This window comes from Argentina anserina, chromosome 1 (assembly GCF_933775445.1).
Source record: "Argentina anserina chromosome 1, drPotAnse1.1, whole genome shotgun sequence".
In the NCBI taxonomy this organism is placed as follows: Eukaryota; Viridiplantae; Streptophyta; class Magnoliopsida; order Rosales; family Rosaceae; genus Argentina; species Argentina anserina.
Genome location: NC_065872.1, coordinates 6,513,505 through 6,526,932, shown reverse-complemented (window position 1 = coordinate 6,526,932; position 13,428 = coordinate 6,513,505). Strand labels below are relative to the sequence as shown.

The 13,428-nt window shown below is 41.3% G+C and overlaps 2 protein-coding genes across 2 annotated transcripts; both read left to right on the top strand.

The window, feature by feature from the left end:
- Positions 1-29: 29 nt before the first annotated feature.
- Positions 30-4,722, top strand: LOC126797307 (succinate dehydrogenase [ubiquinone] flavoprotein subunit 1, mitochondrial). The gene is made up of 16 exons (XM_050523955.1): positions 30-277; positions 608-775; positions 903-990; positions 1,188-1,334; positions 1,437-1,577; positions 2,011-2,096; positions 2,198-2,290; positions 2,377-2,440; positions 2,545-2,688; positions 2,835-3,022; positions 3,145-3,319; positions 3,403-3,573; positions 3,761-3,830; positions 3,913-4,033; positions 4,127-4,164; positions 4,344-4,722. Exons 1-16 carry the CDS (start codon positions 170-172, stop codon positions 4,444-4,446), a joined length of 1,905 nt encoding a protein of 634 aa, XP_050379912.1. The 5' UTR covers positions 30-169; the 3' UTR covers positions 4,447-4,722.
- A 5,480-nt stretch (positions 4,723-10,202) lies between these two features.
- On the top strand, positions 10,203-12,581 carry LOC126783361 (SCARECROW-LIKE protein 7). Its single transcript, XM_050508823.1, has 2 exons — positions 10,203-10,283; positions 10,413-12,581. The coding sequence occupies exon 2, from the start codon at positions 10,440-10,442 to the stop codon at positions 12,270-12,272; it is 1,833 nt and encodes a 610-aa protein (XP_050364780.1). The 5' UTR covers positions 10,203-10,283; positions 10,413-10,439; the 3' UTR covers positions 12,273-12,581.
- The last annotated feature ends 847 nt before the right edge of the window (positions 12,582-13,428 follow it).

The following is a 13,428-nucleotide window of genomic DNA, read 5'->3' as shown; positions in this document are numbered from 1 at the left end:
GCTGCGCCTTCCCCCATATCGTTTCCCACTTCGACGCCGAGAAATACTAACAAACACTCGCAGCCCCCAAAAATCCACACTCACTCCAAAACACAGAGGCTCATTGAGATTAGATTAGATAAGCCACCGGAATAAACCAACCACCTCCACCACCGGAGCTAGGGCAATCATGTGGCGGTGCGTTTCTCGCCGACTCGGTGTTCCTTCGCCCGCGAGATCAGCCGCGGCCAGTGACTCTCTTAGATCTCACTTCTCCAGACTCTTCTCCTCCGAATCGGTACGATCACTCACCATTTCTCCAGCTTAGGGTTCTCAGTCTTCTTGTTCTTCTTATTCTCCGATCGTTGATTTAGTGTTTTGATTTTTACCTGCATAGCTTTATTGGTTTTTGATTATCAGGATATGGATTCTTGTATTGAAATTTAAGCCGATTCTTATCAAGTCTACAGTAACAATTCTTCATTTTTCCCCCATATTTTAATAGTCACATACGCATTGATACGAGCTCAAGCTTGTGATTTTTTTTATTATCGGGAGTAGGTGAAATTTAAGGTTGTTTAGCTTGTGATGGATTGTATTTGTTCATGTTTGTTTTCGGCTTTGGCAGGCTGCGGGACGGTCGTCTTATACTGTGGTGGATCACCAATATGATGCCGTGGTGGTCGGGGCAGGCGGTGCGGGGTTGAGAGCAGCCATAGGACTTTCGGAGCATGGATTTAATACCGCTTGCATTACTAAGCTTTTCCCTACTCGTTCGCACACGGTTGCAGCTCAGGTATGAGATGGTGAAAACTTTGATACAACTGCATCATGTAGCCTTATTGAGTTCATGCATTGAAATTGTGTAGATTTGAGTTGAATATGCAGCATATGGCTTATTGTGTTTGTTGAATTGTGGTCAGGGTGGTATAAATGCTGCATTAGGGAATATGACCGAGGATGACTGGAGGTGGCACATGTACGACACAGTGAAGGGAAGTGATTGGTTGGGTATGTAAATTATGGAACTTGACGCTTCTATATGTTTTTAAAATGTGATGTTGGGGTTGGGATTGTAGTCTTCTACAGGAAACAGTTGCCTGTAGAGGACTTAATCCATTATGCACTATCAGGAAGACAGATACTGCGACTACTTTCACAGCTACAACTTTTAGTTGTATGTTGACATATGGGTTTTTTTCACATAGGTGATCAAGACGCCATCCAGTATATGTGTAGAGAGGCTCCAAAAGCTGTGATTGAACTTGAAAATTATGGACTTCCCTTTTCTCGGACTGAAGATGGAAAAATATATCAGCGTGCATTTGGTGGTCAAAGCCTTGACTTTGGAAAAGGTAAGAAGATCATGCATGCATGTTTGAATTTGGCGCATCGTCTCTTATGTTATCTTTGGTAGATGTCTGAGATTGGCTAACTTTACTTTATGTTCTTTTTAGGTGGACAAGCATACCGTTGTGCTTGTGCTGCCGACAGAACTGGGCATGCTCTTTTGCATACTCTCTACGGACAAGCTATGAGGCATAATACACAGTTTTTTGTCGAATATTTTGCTCTGGATCTCTTAATGAACAGTGACGGTACGTTAACGCTTAGTAGCTGGATGCTTATTATCATTTTCTAGTGCAAGTTCAAATTATAGATATAACCAGCACACATTGCAAATCATGTGTTTTCATTTTTACATGCCCTTATGACAGACTGACAGTTAACGATACTGTCGATACAGTAGGATAGTGAGAAGCCTTTTTAAAACTCTAATAAATCTAGCGCATGTTGCTTTTTCATTGGATGCTTGGGCATCTGGTTCCCGTTCTTTCTTTTTTTCTGTAATGAGTTTGTTCTTTCTTCTAAAAAAGAAGGGGAAAAGAAAACGGATTTGTTGGAAATCTTGTTTTGAAGTTCTCATCCTAGTCTAAATATCCACACAGGAAATTATGATAAAAGTGTTGTTGTATGTATGTCCAGACTGTATTGTTCTATGTTAGTTTATTATTGAAATTGGGTATTCAGGGAGCTGCCAAGGAGTTATTGCATTAAATATGGAGGATGGGACTTTGCATCGGTTCCAAGCTTCATCAACAATATTGGCTACGGGGGTACTTTTCTTATATTTTCTTCTCGTATTGGAGATCAATGACTTATGAGCTTATTTGAATCAGGCAAGAATATCTAAAACTGTTTCCTGTGTTTCTTGCAGGGTTATGGTAGAACATACTTCTCTGCAACTTCGGCACATACCTGCACTGGTGATGGCAATGCTATGGTGGCACGTGCTGGGCTCCCACTTCAGGTATGATTAGGTCCTTTCGCCTATTTGAACCTCTTGTAGGCTTTGCATTCTGTCCCTTTTGAATTTTCTTGGTTACGGTTCTACAGGATCTGGAGTTTGTGCAGTTTCACCCTACTGGTATATATGGCGCTGGATGCCTCATCACTGAAGGTATGTTTCTCCTATTGTATGTCAACACCAGATTTTGTTTTGATGCATCTTTCATGCCAGCTATCTTTCATTTACCCTATTGTATGATTCTTGCCAACTTGTAGGATCACGAGGTGAAGGTGGTATCCTTAGAAACAGTGAAGGTGAACGATTTATGGAACGATATGCCCCAACAGCTAAAGATCTTGCTTCTAGAGATGTCGTGTCAAGATCCATGACTATGGAAATCCGGGAGGGTCGTGGTGTAGGTATGATGAGTTCTAAACTGTGAACCGTAATTATTTTCAAATGTGTCGTATCTATGTTTTTCAAAAGTAAAATACATAAGTTCAGATCTGTGTTGTATGTCTTTTTATCTGTCTACTGGTGGTAACTGTTAAAATTGATTTATCAGGACCTATGAAGGATCATATCTATCTTCACTTGAATCATTTGCCCCCTGATGTTCTCAAGGAGAGGCTTCCTGGTATCTCTGAAACTGCTGCTATTTTTGCTGGAGTTGATGTCACTAAAGAGCCTATTCCTGTGTTACCCACTGTACATTACAATATGGGTGGAATTCAAACCAATTACCATGGAGAGGTATGAATTAATATATATATCATGTCTTCTACCCCACTTTCAATTTGTTCGAGGGCCTAAATCTTTAATTTATCTCTGTAATTCTGCTTTTCTTCACCAACATGGCTTTTCTGTCTTTTCAGGTAGTTACCATTAAAGGTGATAATCCAGATGCAGTAATTCCTGGGTTAATGGCAGCTGGGGAGGCAGCCTGTGCATCAGTTCATGGCGCAAATAGGCTTGGTGCAAATTCACTGCTTGACATAGTTGTTTTTGGCCGAGCATGCGCAAATAGAGTTGCAGAGATCAGTAAACCTGGTAAATTTATTTCCATGTTAACTGAAGAATATTGATAGTGAAATGTGTATGGAACATAAACATCTCTACTTTATTTTATGTAGGAGAGAAGCAAAAGCCTCTGGAAAAGGATGCTGGTGAGAAGACCATTGCTTGGTTGGACAAATTAAGGAATTCAAATGGCGCACTGCCAACTTCAAAAATTCGGTTGAATATGCAAAGAATAATGCAAAATAATGCTGCTGTGTTCCGCACACATGAAACATTAGTAGAAGGTTTCCCCTTGTCATTCATTCACGTTACAAAGATCTAGGACAAATATGTATTGTGCTTAGTCCCGTTCTGGGTACAGTAAATGGCTTTGTTCTCCTTATAATTAGCATGTGACTCTTTATATGGGAAAGTTGGAGATCGGTTACTGTTATAACTTGTATTCATTTCTTCTCTGTCTATCCTGTGCAGGATCCGAGTTGATTGACAAGGCATGGGAGAGTTTTAACGATGTTCAAGTGAAGGATCGTACTTTGATATGGTGAGATGTTGTGTATCAGGATGTGGTTCCATATAATAAACATTGTTAGATCATGAGCTCATATTCCCAATTCATTTGTCAGGAACTCTGACTTGATTGAGACTATCGAGTTAGAAAACCTTTTGATAAATGCATGTATTACCATGCATTCTGCTGAGGCCAGGAAAGAGAGTCGAGGTGCACATGCTCGTGAAGATTTCACGGTTTGTTGCTTTTGTTTTTGTTATTGTCAGTTTCAACAATACTATGTATTGTTTTTGTTACAATACTTAATGAGATATGTTCTGGTTTTGCAGAAAAGAGATGATGAGAAATGGATGAAACATACTTTGGGGTAAGTTGCCAATCCCTTCGACAATACTATGATTAGTTTCTTTGCCAGCATCTCTTAATGAGTATTGGAATTGTTCTTCGTTTACCTGTCCATGTTGACTGGGAGGGTATGGGGGGAGTGTAGTTATCTACTTTTCAATTCCAATTATAAAATTGAAATCATGTTGATTATCTTTGCAGATACTGGGAAAATGAGAAGGTTCGACTAGACTACAGACCGGTGCACATGAACACATTAGACGATGAAATCGAGACCTTCCCTCCCAAGGCTCGTGTCTATTAAGGCACCTGCTCATCTGTAGTCTTGCAGAAGATCCTTTTACTGGGATTTGGTAATTTCACAAGAAAAGAAATGTTGTAGGTACAGAATTTTGACCAATAATTGGTGCTGTGTTGGTGATCAAAGATTTCTAATAATTTCAATCAGAGATTGGAAAATGTATCCACAGCCGTGGAGAGAATTTCTCCGCATAGATTTAATTTATAGTCGGTTTCTCAGTTTTTGTATCGAATTGCCATCAAACTCATGTATTCATGTCCTGCGTTTTAGGACTCAAAATGGTGTGCGTGGTAATGGAAAACGAATGCTTGTCAATATAAAATGAGTTTGCTACATTTAGACTTGCCGAGTGGGCATGTATGCCATGCGTTATGTAGAGAAATAAAGATCGGTGGGCATGTATGCCATGCGTTATGTAGAGAAATAAAGATCGGTAGCTGCAGGGACTTCACCGTTATCGTGCCATCTAATAGTGAAGGTGACAAGTGATCCATTCATTCATATCATGACTGTTTGGTAACAGGGACTATATAATGTCTGGAGTTGAAGCCTCTGTAAATTATAAATGTCACGAAACATATGCGGCAGGCGCCGTACCTTATCCACGGTTAACGTAGTTTGCATTTTCCTCTTCCACACAATAACTGATCAACATGCTTGGGTTAGTAATCCATGTCTAATGCGTCACTTTCATATAAGATCATTCTCGCCGTGCTATCCGGTAGCGTTTAATGTTGGTAGAGATATCAAGTTCGGCTCACATTTCCTTTAGAGTTAATTTCGCCATCGGTACTCAAACTATTGTAGCAAGGTCAATGTAGTACTCTACCTCTGAGTTATACCAATATAGTACTCAAACTTGTAATTTGCTATCAACGAAGGGTATGAGCCCAATTTCCGTTACGGTTTCGTTATCTTGGTCACGTGTCCCGCACGTGACCACAAAAAAAATTTCAACATCGGTACCCAAACTCTTGTGGTAAGATCAATGTAGTACCTCAACTTTGAGTTGTACCAATGTAGTACCTAAACTCGTTTTTCTCTATCAACGAGGGGTCTGAAGCCAATTTCAATCACAACTCCATCTTCTGGGTCACGTGTCATAACTTCTTGTCTTTTCTCATTTTCTTCTCATTCTCTTTCACTCTCACTCCTTCCACACTGTATTTCTGAGCTCAGATTTCGAGACAAAACAACACTACGGGTTGTGTTTCTTTCAAACTCTTCAATCACGATGACGACTTCTTCGAGCTCGGCAGCTCCGCCTTGAGCCACAACATCGTCTCCCTCACATCCTTCACCTACGACATTCGAGGCATGTAAAGCGGTGCGGTCGGCGGTCGAGAATCTCAGAATAAAGGTATGCGATCGTGGCGTGTCGATGGATCGGGTGTTCCAAGGAGAGGTGGAGGAGCTCGAAGATGGTGTTGGTGGTGAAGGAGGAGGTGGTGGGGATGAAAGGAGGTGGAGCTCCTCGATGCCACACTGTAGTGGTGAGGTGTCCATAGCATAATGAGAATGAGTTGGTGTTTTGCCCAATTTGTAAGTTATTTCTTAATTCTAGATATTTACTGTAAGAGTTTCTGATTTAGAGTCTTAGAACCTACATATAGTTATTTAGGTAAATACATTTTTTTATTTTGATCCATAAGACGAAATCGTGACGTAAATTGGCATCAGACCCCTCATTGATATCGAAAAACGAGTTTGGGTGCTACATTGGTACAACTCAGAGTTTGGGTACTACATTAACTTTGCCACAAAAGTTTGAGTACCATTGTTGAATTTTTTTTGTGGTCACGTGCATGACATGTGACCGAGATAACGGAGCCGTAACAGAAAGTGGGTTCAGACCCTTCGTTGATAGCGAATTACAAGTTTGGGTCCTACATTGGTACAACTAAGAGTTGTGGTACTACATTGATCTTACCACAATAGTTTAGGTACCGATGGTGAACTTTTTTCTTTCCTTTAAAAGCGTTTTGTTCAAATTTGACTAGCTATTTGTTTGATTGTTAACTAAACATAGGTATGAACTGGAGGAGTAACGACCGTAGAAATCCCAATCACTATGAGCAATCACTAATTCTATATTATTCAGGATTTGCTAGAAGCCGCTTATTATATGCCGCAAGTTTAGTCATTGTGTCAACTATATATATGATCTAGATCCACCCACTAAATTATACATCCCGGGAGATTAATAAGAACAAAAGATTGTCGTTAACCCAGTCTATATGCCAAATATAAAACCAAGAAAATTAACAAACAATGACTGTTTATTATCCTATTTCTTATAGATTGATGACACTTTATTGGTCAAATGCAACATGATCAAACTGATATATGTATTACTGTATAAACAGTCGGATAAAAACAAGTTGAGTATTATATAGGATTAGGATTTAGGAACATAATATTCAAAGGACAATCAACATGAGGCCAAGTGGGTTATATAATTGTAGCCGTTATTTCTATATGATTAAGATCTAGTGACTGTAATTGTAATGACTAATGAGTACTTGTTTATAAAAAGGTTAACAAAGATGAGAGGGTAATTAGAAAACTATTGAGGGGAGTTAGAAAAATATCAGGAATTTGGGGAGAGAGTGTTTGATTTTATGAATTGAAATGAGTACTTGTTTGATTTTATGTTACCCCCTCAAACAGTGTCTCCCACTATTATACATCAATCAAACATGTAGTCCAACCAAAAGTCACTATTGTCTAGTACAATATTGTCCCCGTATAGGTGATAGATTAGCTCGAAGCAATAGTCGACTGATTAGGCCCGAGATTTGAACACCCGGGATCATAAAACGGTGTCTTCTAATATGTTAGTACGAAAAATCAATAAATAAACACGGATTTCTGAATAATAACTAATAAAATTTGTATGATAAGATAATTTATAAGATAAAACTACGATTGTTAAATTCTACACTTACCTCATTAAAAAGATATCTGCTCATAGAATTTTTGTTTAACGATGTGGGAGATTACAAATTTTAACTATTATACGTTTATTATCTAAAAAAATCTTCAGATATAAAAATATATGTAAAAAAAAAAGACATTTAGGTTTTGGGCCTCACCTCAGGTCAGGCCTGCGACTACTTCCCAATATCAAACCATTTTACCTGGCCAAAAATTGATCAACAATCCTAAATTGAGAATAATTGATCTACAATCAACAATTGTACATAGATTTTTGAAACATTTCCGAAATAACTAAATTTTAAAAATATTCATAACCTCAACCATACTTTCACTCTTAACCTTTTTATATGGTTTTCCTTACATAGTATATTTATATTTGAAACCTTTAGTCTTTTATTTTAGAGGAAATTTAAAAAAAATTAGTCAAAATTGGTATGAAAACTTAAAAGTAATTGTGTTACACGACCCACATTATTACCCAAATGTACTTAAGTCCATGATCAACCTGCATTCAATATTTAAATATTCCCCACTATTAATGACCAATGGCTAAAGTACTTCAGAGAAAATAGAATGGTTTGGTATACTATATTTCAAATTCATGAGCCTGCGTATCCAATAATAGTCTCATAATTAAAATTATAATGCATATGCTTTTCTTTTTGACATTTTTTACAAATATGTTTTAGTGGTTGTTGCTTTCATGTTCAACTTGATTTCAAACTTTCAACTATCTCAAGCTTGGAAGAGTCTCTTTCTAACAAAAAGAAGCTTGCAAGAGTATATAAAGACACCCTCATTTCACTATTTTTATGGACCTATCTCTTGACTCCTCGCGATTGACTATATTAATTTTCGATCAATAATTATGATTATGTACGTAGATTGCAATCAATAAGAAGCTCATTCATTTAATGTGTATGATACTCTTTAGCAAGAGTCGCAATATAAGTACGAAATATAATAAGTACACTACCAGTTATATTTTTTAGAAAATAAAAACTTTGTAATAGTATCGAAATTAAAACCTTTCAAGATATTGATAGTGGACATAAAATCCTTACTCTTCCCTAGCCAAGATACTAGCGATTGTAGAGGCTCAAGTGTAGCCTAACTTCCATTTCAAAAAAAAAAAGTGTAACCTAACTAATTCGAGAAACCTTCATACATTCTTACCTTCAGATAAACAACTCAATTTATACTATATATCAAAACTCACAGTATAATGTAGAGGCAACCTCCCCTATACACATAAAAACAATAAATGACATATGTTAAAGCTAATATGCCCTATAAATGTATGCACACCCGGCGACACGACCCATGCCACTAATGACTAACCGACCAACCCTCACTTATATGCAACCAAGTATACTAATTTTATATGCAAAAATTGAGTCTGCGGTGAGAACATCAGAAGTTGGTTAGTTAATTAAAATTGAAAATGAGAGGAAGAGAAAGAGAACTGATAAGAAGGTGGACCATCACAAAGTGGAAAGATAAGCTAGCAATGTATTATTTTAATTTATAGTCTAATCATCCACCTAGTTAGTGACGGCGGACTAGGGCCCCTAATTTTGGTTACTTTGGCTTTTGGATTCTAAACTGATAAAATTTAGTATACAACTGGTCAATTTTACGATAAAAAACCTAGTGAGTTACTAAACTCAAAAAATATAAATTCATCTAAAACTACTCTCTTATTTATTAATGCATTTCATCGAACAAAACATATGCATTTTCATAGGAGCGACAGTACGAACCTGCGTACATCGACCACCAATCAAATCAAAATAATTTGAGCCTTGACTTACTTCGTCGGTCCATTACCACATGCCCCGCACTCGGACTCAAAGATCTTAGGAGCACACTACATCCCTAAACTATTGACGCATTTTGAGCATTTTCCCAAGGGGTTTCTTATCATAAACCCTAAAACGTAACCAAACATCTCATAGTGCCCGAGTTGACTCAAGTCACTCAGTGTGGTACACACCCTTTTGCACATTTTTGCTTTCCCTGAGAGACAAACAGATAATGCCCGTTGGTTCTTCTTCTTCCCCGTCAAAACTCTCCTCTCCACCGTTGCTTTTTCTCCGTCGTCGCATTTTCGTTGGTCCAAGATCTCTCAACTCGGCCCTACTCCCGTACCCACTTTACCTCATTAGTCCTCACCTCACCGGGCCCTTGTCCCCAAAGCGGGTCCTCTTCCCGCCCCATAGCCCACTCAAAGATTTTTCACCTTTCCTACTCTTCTTTTTTTTTATTCTAACGCGTACTTTTTTACCTTCACCTGCTCCTTTTTTACGGTTGATACGGGTGTCAGCGACTCGAACGCATCGGATATAAACAAAGTGAACCCCCGCCCAAAGTTAACGCAGTCAGTTTCCTCTTCGGTGAAAAGTCGCCACAACTGACGGCCAGGATCCGCTTACCTCTTCCCGAAAAGATCAGAGCCCCATGACGTCAGGTCCCCCGCAGACCCCACCACCCGTCCCCGAACGCAGCGGGCGGGAGGAAAAAAATTTACAAACTGTACACGTGGAGATCCGTGACACGCTGTTGTCAAAACACTCGAAGAAGACCTGGGTCCCGCTGTCATATTGGCGCCACGTCACGAGTCGAGAAAATTGGAGGGGCTCTAGTTCAACTCCAGCCTCACTAGGGTTTCGCTCCCTTCAAATTTGTCCACTTTTTAAATTTATGTATATAACAAATCTTATTAAATTGGACAGATGGGCCCCGCACTGTTTGGAGGTTACGAAAACTATTTATTATAAAAGGGTTTTAATTTTTATATTTTTCTCACACTAGAACCCTCTTCCTTCACTCTCTCTACTCTCTGCTACACAATTTGAGCATCCCGTTGTTTCTGGGCCTCTAATAGTGCCTTTCTCTCTGTATGTACTTCTCTTCTTCTCTGCTTCAGTCACCGTCTCTGTCTATATAAAACTCCGTCACATTCTCTCTCTCTCTCTCAGCTGTTGTATTGCACCCTTTAATTTTTTTTCATTCTAATGTGAGTGCAGTGTTTTCCGGCGAGTTTTGGCCGGAGAATGGCGTACATGTGCACCGACAGCGGCAACCTAATGGCGATTGCTCAGCAAGTCATCCAGCAGAAGCAGCAGCAAGAGCAACAGCAGCAGCACCACCATCACAACCAGCACCCGCAGCTCTCTCAGGGCTTCGCTCTCTCTGCTCCATGGCCCAGCAACACTCATCACGCTCACAATTTGGGCTACGGATTAGCCGGGTCGGGTTTTTCCAACCCATTTCAGCTACCCGGGAGCTCCGATGACACAGAGCCCGGGTTTCCGTTCCCAAACTTGGATAATCATCATCCTCCGAGTAGTACTGGATTCAGGTTTTCGGATTTGGGCGGAGCGGCCGAGTTCGACTCGGATGAGTGGATGGACAGTATAATAGGCGGTGGGGTTTCAACGGATAGTTCCAACCTGCCCTCTGTCTGCGACGCGTGGCAGAGCAATGCCGCGGATTTCGGCCTCTACGCCTCCGATACCTTCGTTCCCTGCCCGAGTCGACTCAGCGCGCCGTGCTCTTCGGCCTCCGATCTCAGCCGAGTCTTATACTCGGAGCCTCAGAGCCAGAAAACCAGTACTCTCCAGCCTCAAATGCCGCTGTCGTGGACCCCACCACCTCTGCCGCCGCCGCAGCCGCAGCCTTCCTCAGTTGCCATTAAAGACGAGAAATCAGGCAACCCTGCGCCTCAGCAAGTGTCCTCCAGGTCGCCGGAGATCGAATCGGCGCCGCCGCTGCTGAAAGCGCTGCTCGACTGCGCCAGAGTCATCGAGTCCGAACCGGAGCGTGCAATCAAATCGCTAGTCCGGCTCAGAGAGTCCGTCTCCGAGCACGGAGATCCAACCGAGCGAGTCACTTTCCACTTCACCGAGGCTCTGTACAGCCGAGTCTCTTCTCCGCCGGAGAAAACCTCCTCCGCTGCGTACGACGCCGCCTGCGAAGAGGACTTCACTCTCTCTTACAAGGCCTTGAACGACGCTTGCCCTTACTCCAAGTTCGCTCACCTGACGGCGAACCAGGCCATCCTCGAAGCGACGGAGAAGGCGACGAAGATTCACATCGTCGACTTCGGAATAGTACAAGGAGTCCAATGGGCCGCTCTGTTGCAAGCTTTGGCTACCCGGTCCACCGGAAAGCCCAGTAAAATTCGGATCTCCGGTATTCCCGCTCCGTCTCTGGGGAACTCGGCGGCGGCGGCGCTTTTTGCCACCGGTAACCGCCTCTGTGATTTTGCTAAGATTCTGGAGCTGAATTTTGAATTCGAACCGGTGCTGACTCCGATTCAGGAGCTCAACGAGTCGTGCTTCCGGGTCGACCCGGACGAGTTCTTGGCCGTGAACTTAATGCTTCAATTGCACAACCTCCTCGACGAGTCCACCTCCGGAGTTGAAGCAGCTCTGACGCTGGCGAAGTCTTTGAACCCCAAGATTGTGACGCTGGGTGAGTACGAAGCGAAACTGAACCGGGTTGGGTTCATGAGCCGGTTCAAGACGGCGTTGAAGTACTACGCTGCAATGTTCGAGTCACTTGAGCCAAACATGGCACGAGACTCGCTGGAGAGGCTCCAGGTGGAGAGACTGTTGCTGGGCCGGAGAATGGCGGGTGTGGTCGGCCCGGAGGAGCCGGGAACGAAACGACAGCGTTTGGAGGACAAAGAGCAGTGGAAGTTTCTGATGGAGAGCTCTGGTTTTGAGCCGGTGACTCTCAGCCATTACGCAGTGAGCCAAGCGAAGATTCTTCTATGGAATTATAGTTACAGTGCTTCGTATTCTCTGATCGAATCTCCACCGGGGTTTCTCTCTTTGGCGTGGAACGAAGTCCCTCTGTTCACTGTTTCTTCATGGCGTTAATGGCTATGGATTCGATTGGTTTCACCAGGTCTTTTATCTCTGGCTGGGAGCCAATATGTTTCGATACGCCATCGACATGACCTAGCTTGGTGCTTCTTTTTCCTGGAGATGGAGAGCTCAGAGCTTCATTAGTGAACTTACAGTTAGTGTTCTTTTCTAATTTAGCCTTATGTTTTGCGCCACAGTTTGTTTCTTAATTTTATAGGTTGTTCTTAGTGTTTTGGTTTTTGGTTGGGGCTTTCCTTGCAGGTCTGGGAATCTGAAATATGACTAATTGTAAAAATGGGGGAAGATAGGTTATGTCCTCCTTAGGTTTCTGTAATTCTGTATGTAAATTTGAATCTTGATATTAAATTTAGCTTTCATCTCAGTTCAGTTTCATTTTCCTTGCCCTTAAGACCAAATCTAATAGATTACATCACATTGATAGGTTCAGTCCTCCACAGTCCACACTATGTTCTATAGTGAAATGGAGTTTTAAGACCTATTAGATTGCCACACTATTAAAAGTTATACCCCAATAAGGGACTAATTGACCGGCATCCAACTGAGTCTCCATGCTCCGAGGACATGGCCGTGTTTTAAAGGATCCTATGGCTCTCTGAGTTCTTTCAGTGCCTGTGTTAATTTGTCCTCAGATTATAAAGACTTGGCAGACAGGAATCCAGTACTAGCAGGTATTTCGATCTGACAGTTATAATGGCCCTAATATCTACCAGATTCTGACTGTAATTAGTGCTTGACGATGACTGGGATTGAATGAACCTGTGACTCTGAGAACTCACTGGCAACAAAGCTTGCTTCTGCTGCCGGACTTTTCTATATTCAAAGGGTGTTTGATCTTTTGCTTCTGTAATCAATTTCCTTAAACCCTTTTGTAATAGACAATGACTTGGATTTGCTATGTTTGATGTATGAATGTGTGTGTGTATCTGGGCCATGCTTGCTAGCTCTTGATGTTGATTTTCAAATGGCTGTCACTTTCCCTCCAAGATCAATCACACTCTGGCTCCCAATGAATCGTCTTCTTTACTTGGTCTGTGCACGAAAACTCTGAATGGACCAAAGCATGACAAGGAAGGCAGTGGACGATAACGCTGCTTATTATGGTCCAAGTGATAGAGACCATTTTTCGAAAGGGGGTCATCCTAAAGAA

Coding starts and splice junctions, on each gene's coding strand:
- LOC126797307 (XM_050523955.1), top strand. CDS start 170: ATGTGGCGGTGCGTTTCTCGCCGACTCGGTGTTCCTTCGCCCGCGAGA. Junction 1,578..2,010: donor TCTCTTAATGAACAGTGACG/GTACGTTAACGC, acceptor TTGGGTATTCAG/GGAGCTGCCAAGGAGTTATT. Junction 2,291..2,376: donor GTGCTGGGCTCCCACTTCAG/GTATGATTAGGT, acceptor ACGGTTCTACAG/GATCTGGAGTTTGTGCAGTT.
- LOC126783361 (XM_050508823.1), top strand. CDS start 10,440: ATGGCGTACATGTGCACCGACAGCGGCAACCTAATGGCGATTGCTCAG.